This window comes from Bidens hawaiensis, unplaced genomic scaffold (assembly GCF_021521415.1).
Source record: "Bidens hawaiensis isolate Kalapana, Puna unplaced genomic scaffold, B.hawaiensis_p1.1 tig00057006_1, whole genome shotgun sequence".
In the NCBI taxonomy this organism is placed as follows: domain Eukaryota; kingdom Viridiplantae; phylum Streptophyta; class Magnoliopsida; order Asterales; family Asteraceae; genus Bidens; species Bidens hawaiensis.
This window is the reverse complement of record NW_027500291.1, coordinates 75214-88733: the sequence shown is the minus strand read 5'-3', so window position 1 is coordinate 88733 and position 13520 is coordinate 75214. Positions and strand designations below refer to the sequence as shown.

The 13520-nt window shown below is 41.3% G+C and overlaps 1 protein-coding gene across 1 annotated transcript; it reads right to left on the bottom strand.

Annotated features, from left to right (window-relative positions):
* Window positions 1–1727: 1727 nt before the first annotated feature.
* On the bottom strand, window positions 1728–3947 carry LOC143601737 (putative oxidoreductase At4g09670). The gene is made up of 2 exons (XM_077079057.1): window positions 3461–3947; window positions 1728–2383 (listed from the first exon to the last, which is right to left on the bottom strand). Exons 1-2 carry the CDS (start codon window positions 3920–3922, stop codon window positions 1949–1951), a joined length of 897 nt encoding a protein of 298 aa, XP_076935172.1. The 5' UTR covers window positions 3923–3947; the 3' UTR covers window positions 1728–1948.
* Window positions 3948–13520: the final 9573 nt, after the last annotated feature.

Sequence of the window (13520 nt, the reverse complement as noted above, 5' to 3'; positions counted from 1 at the left end):
GCAACCGATCTGCCCCAAGAAGCATTGATGGTGCGTGCATTTGGTCGATTGATTGCGGGGATTCAAAGGGGTGAGGCTAAACCGGAGAAAAGGTGACCGGTCATTAGTAGAAACACTCAACTTGTTATTGATGCAGTTATAGCTTCGATTAAGAATGGTTTTGTGCCTGTTGAAGTTGTTTACTAGCTAGAAGTTATTTATTTGTGTGTAGTTGTATTTATAAGAAAGCCATTCGTAAAATAATTAAATATACAACGTGAATTACAATACAAAAAATAAATTAATATGCAAAAAGGAAATGCTATTAAGTTTACCGACCAACTCCCGGGATCGATACCGGTTGTGTTTTGCCGACGATTGAGTTTACCGACCAACTCCACCTCATTCAGTGGCGAAGCTTGGACTAAAACACCGTGGGGCCTGACTCAAAATGTATACAAAGTTTTACAAACGAAGAAGGCCAGGCTCAAATTTTTGGCAAACATAGCTAAATTACACTACGTATAAAAAATTTAGTCGAAAATGGCTAAATTTTACAGTACGTATATAAAATTTTGGCCGAAAACGGCTAAATTTACACTACATTAAAAATTTCGGCCGAAAACGGCTAAATTTACACTACGTATAAAAATTTCAGCCGAAAACGACTATATTTACACTACGTATAAAACAATTCGGCCGAAAACGGCTAGATTTACATTACGTATAAAAAAAATTTGGCCGAAAACGGCCAAATTTTACGCTATGTATAAAAGATTTCGGGCGAAACGGCTAAATTTACACCGCGTATACAGAATTTCATACGAAAACTGATAAATTTACACTACTGTGTAAAAAAACAGGGTGGGCCGGGGCCACCCGAGCCCTAAGCAACCTTCGCCATTGACCCCATTTATCCACAAGCTTTTTTTTGTTTTAGCTCCGGTGTAATAACACACTTAACCTAAATCGAACGAATTCGTGTCGACTTACGGTCTTAACGCTTGAAACTGACAATATTTGAGTTTTACTACACACCTTAATTTGACCTACCTGTCACGACGCAATACGCCGAGAAAAATATAAGTTATAGTATATATTAAAACCATGGATATGATATTTGTGCGAAAGCAAGTACATATTCTGCCTCACAAGTTTCAATTACCTACATAATTAAGTATTTTGATTTGGTAATTTTTTGAGTTGTATTAAGTTACACAAACTATTACTATAATACGAATCAATATTATAACAAATTGAACTGATACCAACCGAGTTCCCACTACATCCCTATCACAACGCATGAATTTAAACCAACTTATTATGTTAAAATTATTTTGAGAATTATAATAAACAAAACATGACTTGTAAAGTCTAGGGATGAGAATGCAACCACAATTTAAAACACATTTTCAACTGTCTGTCTCTTCATTCATCAATCCCACACACTCACATCTTGCAAACATGTCGGACTGCGACCCGGTTTTCGTGGCGGTGGTGTTGTTCATATTTCTAACGCCAGGGTTACTGATTCAGATTCCGGGTCACAACAAGGTAGTGGAGTTTGGTAACTTTCAGACGAGTGGTGTTTCGATATTGGTTCATTTGGTTATTTATTTCGTGCTTATTTATGAAAAAAGTAGCCTAATTAATTATAATAGTACCTCTGTTACTCGATTCTTCTACTCGAGCATCTTTTATTTCATTATACTAGAGTAGATATGCATTACAATATCCCGCATACATTACCATAAGAAAGCAAATGACTTGTAACTAGTAATTAGTAAACAACCTCAACAGGCACAAAACCATTATTAATCGAAGCTACAACTGCATCAACAACCAGCTGAGTCTTTCTAGTAATGACCGCCCACTTTCTATCCGGTTTAACCTCACCGCTTCGAATTCCTGCAACCAATCGACCAAATTCACACACCATCAACGCTTCCTGGGGCAGATCGGTTGCAATCTAGACCTCACTCGGTTCAGGACCACACCCAAGTGCCCTTTCAGCCCACTTTGAATCAGCCACCGCATAAAAAGATCCAACCTTTTCGTTAAACGGTATCACAAAGTCATGCACACGTAAGTTTCCTTTGGTTCCGAGTGTGGTTATGTCCATGCATATGTTCGACAGGAATGAACAGTGAAAAGTTACAAGTTTCCGATATTTGTTCCAGTTTAAAGATGCACCACATGACAAGATGACTCCTGACTCGTTGTACACAGGGTCACGAAACGCGGTAACTGTGTTTGGAAGCTCGTAATCATGAGCCCATAGAATGGCTCGTATGTTGTACCAACCTGTATCTCCAAGAGCACCAAGGGAATCAAGATTAGGATTTACACGAATGTCGTTTTTCAGAAAATCTTCGTCAGCCGTGAACGTAAACGTGCTATGGACCTGTCAAAATCGTACATTATATATTAGATCACCACACGTCAAATGATTCATCGTGCATGTGTTTGTCACTTTGTGGTATATGAATTTGCTAGATTTTTAGATCGATGCATGGTTAATTTGGAGAATAGCGCGCTAAAACATTCAAATTTAATAGTTCGTCAGGCGTCAGCAAACTCAGTAAGTCCGTGTGTGCATTTATGTGCACATGTGGAAGTCATGATCGTGTGACTTGCACGTGTAATTAAGTAATAACGAAATTAATTTATACTCCCTCCGTCTTATTACAATGTCATGTTTTGAAAAACACAAAATTTAAGATACATTGAATAATTACTTTTTATGTTTACTAAATGATAATAATGAAGTTTGGTGACCAGGATCGATAAACACAAAACGAAAGTTTAGATCATAAGCTTGATCTTGTAATTCTCATTAGCTCGAAAATTACAATACAATAAACTCTCTTAATTGATATAACCCACAAGCTCGGGTATATATACTAGTTTAAACATGAAAACCTAATTAGACTATAATACATACTCCTTATCATACTCAAACACTAATTAGTAAAAACATATTTAAACAATTAATTAATAAATAAATTCCTTGTTGTCCAAGTCATTTGCTCGACTTGTTCACCAAGTAATTTATTTCATGTAAACCAAGTCACGTGCTCAACTTGATAAACAAGACACCAACTCATCATAGGCTCGATGAGTCAGCCCAACGGAATTTACGTCCAACAAATAATGCTCTTAAAAATTGGGTTCATCAATATTGTTTATTAATCTTAGTTGTGTGTTTTAATTGTAAACTTGTAAATTGGCTAATAAATTTTGGAATTGAACATTTATAATGAAACAAATAAAAGAAAATGGACATTTTTAATGAAACTATGAATCTTTTGAATATTAACATAGATGAATAAAAACTACTTTTATAATTTGAGATTTTCTAAGTTCAAAAAATAAATAATTTTATTTGTTCTTCGATCTCGTTCTTGCAAGAACGTGTATTCTCTCCATAACTTTTATTACATGTTTGTATATATTTAGGCACACAGAGGAGATGATATACCGATTTGAGCTGACCGAATCTTTGTTCATCAGAAAGAACCTCTTTCATGTGTGCAGTCCGAGGATGATGCATCCACATGGTTGCATCCATGAACTGAACTCCACTAGCTTCACAAGCCGCCAGTATAACATCCAGTTCACCCACGTTCAACGCCACCGGTTTCTCCAGCAGCAAGTGCTTCTTCTTCTGGGCAGCCAGAACAGCCCACTGAACATGAAGACTTGTCGGTAACGGAACATAAACCGCGTCAACATCCGGGTCATCAAGCACGGCCCCGTAGCTTCCATAAACCTTAGTGGATTCTGGGAAGTGGTTTTCTGATGCAAAAGCAGTCGCCTTTTCAAGAGAACGACTGCCGATGGCAGAGATGGTGGTATTAGGGGAGAGGAGGATAGCCCTTGACACCTTGCGGGCTATGTTTGCACACCCCAGGATTCCGAATCGGACTCGGGTTTCCGTCATTGTTTGAAGTTGTTTTGAGTAAACATAAAGCAGATGACTGATGAGACGGTCATAGGTAGATGTATATATAGTGGTATTATGGGTAGGTAGCTAGGTAAAGACCAAAAGATTCGGTATGGGCATGGGTATCGGCATGTGTATCGGTTATAAAAGCAAAATTATAAATTTTACGGGTAGAAGACATGTATAATATTGTTGTCTATTTTAAAATGATAATTCACGTAGTTTCTAACTCTACTGTTAAATTAGATATAGTTTGCTTAATATATTTTATTAATTTGTTGTCCAGGATTTTGATTTCTTTAGTGCGACCATTAATTAAGTTCTATCTTATGGATTCATGTGATGCTTAATCTAATAATAGAGTATTTTATTTTTGTTTGTTAACAGAATCTTCATAGAGTTGTTTTATATTCATCATAACAAGTGCAAGTTGCTTTTCGAATTTCGTTTTAACTTATTTTTACCCATTTTGAGGAGAGAACTTGAAAACTTATTTTTTAACTCGCAAATATAAAGCAGTAGAGTTTTGAAAAAGGTTTATTTTTGGACTTTCAAACCGGTTGAGTTGGCTCTGGTTTATGGAGCAGATGAGAGTTGAGACACCTATGATATATGTATAGTCGTGTGGGTAAGTAAGATGGCAAAAGAACCTGAACCCAAGTAAATTCAAAATTGAAAGATTTGGGTATAGAAGCGGAATACAAGATTAGCTTTAAAATTTTCACATGTATAGGATAAGTATGGTATTAGATAATTAGGTGAGACCGGGTCTGATTATCCGAAACACATATTCCCGTTTACCCAAAATATATTCGTATACATAATCACAATATTTTTAATTTTTTGGTATTTAAGACTTTGAGTAATAAATAATCTACTAATTTACAAACTTTTAGTTTTTATAATTCTAATTTTCTTAGATGATAAATAAAAAACTTAGTGGATTTTAATAATCTCAATTAAAAATTATTGACTGATAATAATGTCAATTGAGTTTATCCTAGTGTTATCAATTTTTTTTAAAAATTTATTGGCTCTCAGTGAATCAGTGATCCCTCGTTAAAAAAACTTAAGGGTGTTAATTATTTTCCGAATTTTAAAAAACTGGCTATAAGATGACACAATTTTTACTATTGCTACATGTTGGACTTGATTTTCGTCCTTGAGTCAATGAGGCGGGTTGGGCCGACCCATCGAGCCTATGATGAACTGGTGTCTTGTTAATCAAGCTGAGCACGTGACTTGGTTTACATGGTATAAATGACTTGGTGAACAAGTTGAGCCAATGACTTGAACAACAAGGAATTTATTTATTAATTATTGTTTATATATTTTTTAATAATTAGTATTTGAGTATGATAAGGAGTTTGTATTCTATTTTAATTAGGTTTTCATATTTAAACTAGTATATATACCCGAGCTTGTGGGTTATATCATTAAGTGAGTTTAAGAGTTTTCAGTATTGTAATTTTCAAGCTAATAAGAATTACAAAGATCGAGCTTATGATCTAAAACTTCGTTATTGTGTTTATCAATCCTGGTCACCAAACTTCAATCCCGAGTAATGTATTAGGTAGCTCCTGCTAGACGTCAAAATATATTGTATTATTTAATATTTTTCATTTGATGAAAACAACTCAAAATATATATTACTAGAAAGTTTAAAACTTTGATAATGTGTTTTCATTAATTATGTTATTTAGATGGAAGATTCCCTCGTCTAATGGTATAATTTGCTAAACGTCAATACCACGCTGATCTCTTGGATTTATCGTTTTGAGTTTCCAGGATTTTCAAAATTTAATATTTTTGAAAAATATGAAATAACATCAGACCATAGAAAATTATTTCTCACCCATTTCCATATAACAAATAACTTCAGCTCTAAGACGATCCGTAGTCGGACATTTTGGGGCGACGTTTTGGCCCAATGGTGTCCAATGGTCGAAACTCGAAATGGCTTTACATTGCTCGGCACAATCTTTAACAACAGGAAGAAAACAGAAGCCGGTAGAAGTAGAAGTAACAAAAGTTGACACCAGAAAAAGAGCTGGGATCGTGAGAGAGGTAGCAATTAGGATCTAATATCTTAATGGTTAAAGTCTCCAAAAAAATATGCTTTATATTGATGGGCAAGATATAATACGAGAATAAAAAAAATACATATCGAAACAACAAATTATGATAAATACATGACAATTAAATTATATTACACTCTAGTTCAAGATTAAGTATTAGTCAATATTTTCCCAGTATCTCGAGTAGTTGCTAGCAGGAACATTTTGTACTGATGATCCGATCAAAAAATATGATTTAATCAAACTTATGAGCCAAGATCTGGACGTTCCAAAGTCGACGATAGATTCCCAAGCCTGTTTGAAGTACTGATGATCCGATCAAAAATCGTTGTCGAATTTTTGAAGTTCTAGCCGATGCAGAAGTTCTATCTAACCGATTACCCGTTACCCTAAGCCATCAATGTATTAGTTATGCTTTAAAGCGCTTGAAAAAAGATTTGGTAATGTCAAAATGGACCGACATAAACTCGAGATGTCAACTTTTTCATACGGTTTACGGTCGGAATACAAAGGCATGGGCTAGTGGTGCCGGTGATGCGGAGATAATTGAAAAGTCGTTGATAGAGTTTCAAAGCAGGTCTGGGACCTTCCACTATATGACTTTATGGAATCGTCTGAAGCTTCACCCTAAGTGGTGCCTAGTAACCGTCGCCGCCTCCAGAAGTCAAAGGCTATCAAAAAGGTCTAAGACCTTGTCTTTGGTTGATCTAGAGACACCGAGGTTCGATGCTTATAACTTCAACTTAAACGATGATGATGATGTCGAGCATGCCGTTGATAATGTCTTCGAGATTCCTCAACCGAAGGGCAATAGAAGCAAGGGAAAGGGGAAGGGTCGGGTCATCGTCGATGAGTGTTGGTGTCATCGATGGTGAGTGTTAGTGCCAATATGGCATGACAGTTGAAGAAATGAACCGTCAACTCCAAGATATACATGACCTTGGTTATGAACGTCTTCAAGTCAATAAAAAGGTCGCCAATGTTATTTAGTGAGGCAAATTGATGTCGACCTCGAGGTTTTAATAAGAGACCTCCTCGAATCCAACCCGAGAATCCAGCGCATATCCGAAAAGAGAAGAAATGAAATTTTAAAAAAAATATACTACCTTGACCTTAAGTAGTTTTTATTTGTTTTAAGTAATTTTATGTATTTTTTTTTATTTTGTAGTTTCTATTTTTAATTTTAATGTAATTTTCTATTAAATTTAGTTTATTTATTAAATTTTAATAATTTAAAAAAACAAAAATTGAAAAAACTAACGGGACACCACATTACGCAAAATGCCTAGGGGAGGGGCATGACTACACCCCATTTTTGCAAAAACTGGAAAAACTAACTGGACGTCACACGGTGTAAAATGTCATGGTGTGCCTAGTTATGCTTACTCATGATCTTACAGAACGTTTAACAGAGATATGAACTAGCCTGATTAATTATAACAGTAACACCTCAATTACTTGATTCTTCTAAAGTTAAGTGTCATGGTTTGAAAAACACAAAGTTCAAGGTAAATTGATTTATTATTATTATTATTGAAGAAACATGAAATGAATCTGACCTGATCCAAGACGATGTTCCTCGGTGTTCGAGATAAACGAACCACGACTTCATCTTCTTCTCCGGTAGTTCGAGACCTGCCATAGAAATATGGGGGGTGTGGAGGTGACTGCTAAGAAATCTCGATGATCTCTTGTTTACAGACACAAAAATGGTTATGGTGGTGGCTCTTATTGAGAACAACCTTTAATAAGGAGGTGGAGACCTCCTTATATAGGGAGCCTCATGGCCACCATCATGGTACCCTAATGGGCCTAGCCCAGTTATGGTTACCTCCACAAAACCCCCTCAGCCCAATAATATTGTGTTAGTCCATATAATAAAATAAGCCAGACATAATAAATTAAGGTCGTAAGCCGGGTTTAGTACCATACCCCTACAAGCCCCCCAAGTCCAGTGTTGCTCCTAGGCGTGCAAGCGTTTAGGTGGAGCGCTGGACTTCATAAGGTGTGTTAGGATATGAGGCGGTTTTTTCCCCCTTTCTTCGGCCTTGTCTTTGTTGTCTTTGAGTTTTGAGAGGTTTTCTCCATGATGGTGACATGTTGTGATCCTTATGATAATAATGGTGCACTGGCATGCATCATAACAATAGTGGCGCGGGGCCTGATAAAAGATAGAGTGCGCATCTCGATAATAATGTAATGCAACTTGCGCGCGAGGCAGCTTACGAGCTATAAAAATAATGAAGCTTGCGCGCGAGGCGACTTACGAGCTATAAAATAATGAAGCTTGCGCGCGAGGCGACTTACGAGCTATAAAAATAATGAAGCTTGCGCGCGAGGCGACTTACGAGCTATAAAATAATGAAGCTTGCACGCGAGGCGACTTACGAGCTATAAAATAATGAAGCATGCGCGAGTTGCGGCTTATGAGCTATAATATGAATATAATGACTGGCCCACAAGGGCCTCTTCTACGCAGGATGACTATCCCAACTTGTTTTCAAAATAATAATTGAGGCACAAACGACCAGATAATAATAATAATGTCATAGGTGCTTGTGCGACTCGTAGCCGAACCTGCAAAAACATATCAACTAAAAGTGGATGTATTACAAGGTTCCCATCCTCGGGCAAATTATGAGGTGTGCCCAACCGACGTTGGCGCGTGGCCGTTTGGGATATTATTAGGCTCCCGACCTTTATGTTTGGCGCGTGGCCGTTTGGGATATTATTAGGCTCCCGACCTTTATGTTTGGCGCGTGGCCATGTGGGATATTATTAGGCTCCCGACCTTTATGTTTGGCGCGTGGCCATGTGGGATATTATTAGGCTCCCGACCTTTATGCTTGGCGCGTGACCATGTGGGATATTATTAGGCTCCCGACCTTTATGCTTGGCGCGTGGCCATGTGGGATATTATTAGGCTCCCGACCTTTATGTTTGGAGCGTGGCCATATGGGTTTATAAGGATTCCCAACCTTTAAGTGTGGCGCGTAGCCGTTTGGGATATTATTAGGCTCCCGACCTTTATGTTTGGCGCGTGGCCGCAGATGCTGGAGCTTTCATGAGGTTGCAGAGGCGACTTACGTTGTTTTGATCCACTGACTTGCATTGGTGACCTGCGAATGTTCATAGGTGACCCGCGGCGTTCATAATGATCCGCGGTGATCGGTGTTTGTCTAACGGAGTGTTGATCTGAGGTGCGCGCAAGCATGGAGGCGGAGTGGTGATCCAAGGTCGCGTATGCATGGCGGCGGAGTGGTGATCCGCGGGCGCGCATGCATAGCGGCTGAAAGTTGAGCGCGCATGCATGGCGGAGAGTTGAGCGCGCATGCATGGCGAAGAGTTGAGCGCGCATGCATGGCGGCGAGTTGAGCGCGCATGCATGGCGCAGAGTTGAGCGCGCATGCATGGCGGCGAGTTGAGCGCGCATGCACGGCGGAGAGTTGAGCGCGCATGCACGGCGAAGGGTTGCGTGCGCATGCATGGCGTTGGAATCTTTCATAGGTGGAATGTTGATCCGCGGCTGCATGCATGCATCGTGGCGAAGTCTTCCACAGGTGGTGGAGTGTTGATCTGTGGCTGCACGCATCATGGCGGCGAAGTGTTGACGCGCAGCTGCGCGCATGATGTATGAAGGCGTAGTGCACTATCAGCAGCGGCGCGCAAGCATGTCGGTGGAGTGCAACATGTGCATGGCGCGCATGCATGGCGGCGGATTGTTCATCTGCGGAAGCGCACGCATGGCGGCGTAGAGTTGATTAGCGGGACACGCATGCATGCACGGTGACGCGATGATCCTTAGCTCGCATGCATGGTGACGTATTGTTGAAACCCATCGGCGCACATGAACGATGGTCGGGTGCTTACCTGCGGAGCTTGCAGGTGACCCGCCTTGGTCAGAGTTTGTTATGTCGGAGCACGGCGCCCATGAATGGTGTCGTCTTCCAAGCTCATATTGTACTATTTTTGACCCGCATGGGGTCGTCTTCCAACCCGCATGGGGTTTTGATCCGCGGTGCGCATGCATGGCGGCGGAGCGGTTACTCGCGGGCGCGCATGCATTGAGGCGGAGTCTTCTGCGTAAAACCGAAGGCATGGAGTCTTCTTCCGACCCACATGGTGGTTTCCGCGGGCGCGCATGCATGGCGACGGAGTGATGACTCGCGGGCGAGCATGCGTCATGGCGGAGCATGGATATTTCCGCGGTGGCGGAGTTTTTCCGAGACTGTTAACTTTAGTTGCTCCGGTGGTGATGGAGGAGCACCGATATGCGTGTGTGGGGTACTCTTCATCACATAAAGGCAAAATTTTTTGGAATGATTAAAAGCTGGAGTGTGTTGTTTAGCGATGCGCATGCACGGTGGCGAGGTGTTGGATCGCGGTGATGCGGTGCTCGGCGCCAGCGCGTATGCCTGATGGCGCGCTGCTGCTTCATAGTGGTGGGACTCATGCATGGTGGCATGCACCATGGCGGCCAGATGGTTATCCGCAGTGGCGTGTACGCGTGGTGGCGCAATGACATTACTCGGTGGCGAGGTTTACTTGTCGTGGCGCGCATGAATGTTGGCATTGTATTGAACCACGGCGAGCGCATGCGCGGTGGCGGAGCGTTGTGCCACGGTGATCATCACAACTTGCGGCTTGCTTGCCGGAGCAGGAGGCGGCGTGGACTCTAATTGCCCGCCATGTTTTTGTTTTTTCCGGTGATAGGTTTTTCAATGAAATTCTTGGATGATGATAAGAAAATTGGAAACTGGACCCACCGGGTATTTAGGATCCTACCTCCACTAGTCCCCCTAGTCCAGTGCTGCTCCTGGGCGTGCAAGCGGTTAGTTGGAGTTCTGGACTTATTAGGTGTGCTTGTACGGTTTTTTGGACCCGGTGCTTCCCAAATGTACCTTTTTGCATATGTACTTTGCTTCGGGTTGTAAGAGGTTTTAATCATGATGGCGCGTTGAGCGAAGCGGAGCGCGTCCGGTATACGGAGCGTGCCCAGCCTTGTATTCGGCGCGAGGCCGTATGAGTTTATAAGGATTCCCAACCTTTAAGTATGGCGCGTAGCCGTATGGGTTTATGAGGATTCCCAACCTTTAAATTTGGCGCGTAGCCGTATGGGTTTATGAGGATTCCCAACCTTAAGTATGGCGCGTATGTTACCCTCGGTGATCGTGTCGGAGCTTTAACTTGGCCTGCGGGAGCCGTACCTGACCGGCCATTTCTTTGCTCAGAGCGTACATGTGATCCGCAAAAGCCGGGTTTGACCCGCGGAAGCTTTCTTGTGACCCGCAAAGGTTGTACTTAAGCTGCTGGAATTTCTCGCCATGACCCGCGGAGATCAGATTTGATCCGCGGTTGCGCGTTAGTGACCCGCGGCATGTGAGGTTGGTCCCTTCCAACATTTAAGTTGCCCGCTAGAGTTATTCATTGATCCGCGGGAGTTCACAATGTGATCCGCCAATTATTATTTAGCGCGTGCGGCATGCTATGGCGGAGTTGAATCGCCGGAGCACGCATGCGGCTTGTTTGTTTCGCCAACGGCGTGGAGGTTGATGTTGATTGCGGAAGCTAAAGTTGACCCTTGAGGCTTTGATTGTGCCTTTGTTTCGCGGGAACTTTGCTTACAGAAGCAGAAGTTGATTGCGGAAGCTAAAGTTGACCCTTAAGGCTTTGATAACGCCACGCGGGAACTTTGCTTGCGGAAGCAGAAGTTGACCCTTGAGGCTTTGATTGTGCCTTGCGGGAACTTTGCTTGCGGAAGCAGAAGTTGATTGCAGAAGCTAAAGTTGACCCTTAAGGCTTTGATAACGCCACGAGGGAACTTTGCTTGCGGAAGCAGAAGTTGACCCTTGAGGCTTTGATTGTGCCTTGCGGGAACTTTGCTTGCGGAAGCAGAAGTTGATTGCGGAAGCTAAAGTTGACCCTTAGCGTTCATAAAGCTTCATTCGCAACGTGGAAGCAAAAAATGACCCGCATGAGATTATAGTTGATCCGCGGGGAGCGATTTTGATCCGCGGTTGATTAAAGTTGACATGCGGGGGCTATGGCGGAGAGTAATCGCCGGGAGCGCGCATGCAACCCGCTGTGGCGGAGAGTAATCGCCGGGAGCGCGCATGCAACCCGCTGTGGCGGAGAGTAATCGCCGGGAGCGCGCATGCAACCCGCTATGGCGGGGAGTTGAGCGCGCATGCATGGCGGGAGTTGAGCGCGCATGCATGGCGAAGGGTATAATTTATTTGAAACCCCAAAATGGGATAATATTGATGGCTATTATTTTGAGGCTGTACACAGCCTGTCATTCTCCTAAAAGATGTCTTTCCACATGAGTTAAAGATATGAAAATATGATGGTACCCACTGCAAAAAGAGTTGTACCTGTGTATTCCTTTTTTACACCCAATTTTTGCTTTGTGACTATAGATCTAGAACTTATTCCCGCATTGAACACTGAAAAATCAGATCTGGATCCGGCACCCATTGCGTATGAACGCAGATCTAGAGAGACAAACAAGAATATCGAACGTAACTGTTGCTCAAACGGAATCAGATCTGAAGGAATTAGACCCAGATCTAACCTCCGTCACTCTAGAAACACAGATCTGGACATGAAACGTGGAAGATTGAGGTGTGGTTCGTTACCGTCCCACGGATGGCGCCAATGAAGAAACATGAAATGAATCTGACCTGATCTAAGACGATGTTCCTCGGTGTTCGAGATAAACGAACCACGACTTCATCTTCTTCTCCGGTAGTTCGAGACCTGCCATAGAAATATGGGGGGTGTGGAGGTGACTGATAAGAAATCTCGAGGATCTCTTGTTTACAGACACAAAAATGGTTATGGTGGTGGCTCTTATTGAGAACAACCTTTAATAAGGAGGTGGAGACCTCCTTATATAGGGAGCCTCATGGCCACCATCATGGTACCCTAATGGGCCTAGCCCAGTTAGGGTTACCTCCACAAAACCCCCTCAGCCCAATAATATTGTATTAGTCCATATAATAAAATAAGCCAGACATAATAAATTAAGGTCGTAAGCCGGGTTTAGTACCATACCCCTACAATTATTATTATTATTATTATTTTGTTTACCAAATGATAATAATGCTATTGAAAATTGGGTCCATAAATATTGTTTATTAATGCTAATTGTCTGTGTATAAGAGTAAATTTGAAAATTAGTTAATAAATTTTGAAAGTGGACATTCATAACATGAAAAATAAGAAAAAATGAACACTTCTAATGAAAATGATAAAGTATAAATATACTCAAACATTTCTAAAACTTAGAAATAACGATCGAACATCCTTTATTCCATTATTATTATACTAGACATGCATTATTACAATATATCCTGCGTGCGTTAATGTAACATCCCGAAATTTCAAGATAATATTAATTATATTACTTAATAATAGAGGGAAAGTATAGTGTTCCTTTTATGGATAGTAAAGTGTTCCTCCTATGGATAGTATAGTGTTCCTCCTATGGAAATTATATATGGTAGGGTAATGGT

What these genes read in the sequence shown, in the direction of transcription:
- LOC143601737 (XM_077079057.1), bottom strand. Translation starts at nt 3,922, where the DNA reads ATGACGGAAACCCGAGTCCGATTCGGAATCCTGGGGTGTGCAAACATA. An exon ending in GATTCGGTCAGCTCAAATCG is followed by an intron (nt 2,384 to 3,460) that starts GTATATCATCTC and finishes CGATTTTGACAG; the next exon opens with GTCCATAGCACGTTTACGTT.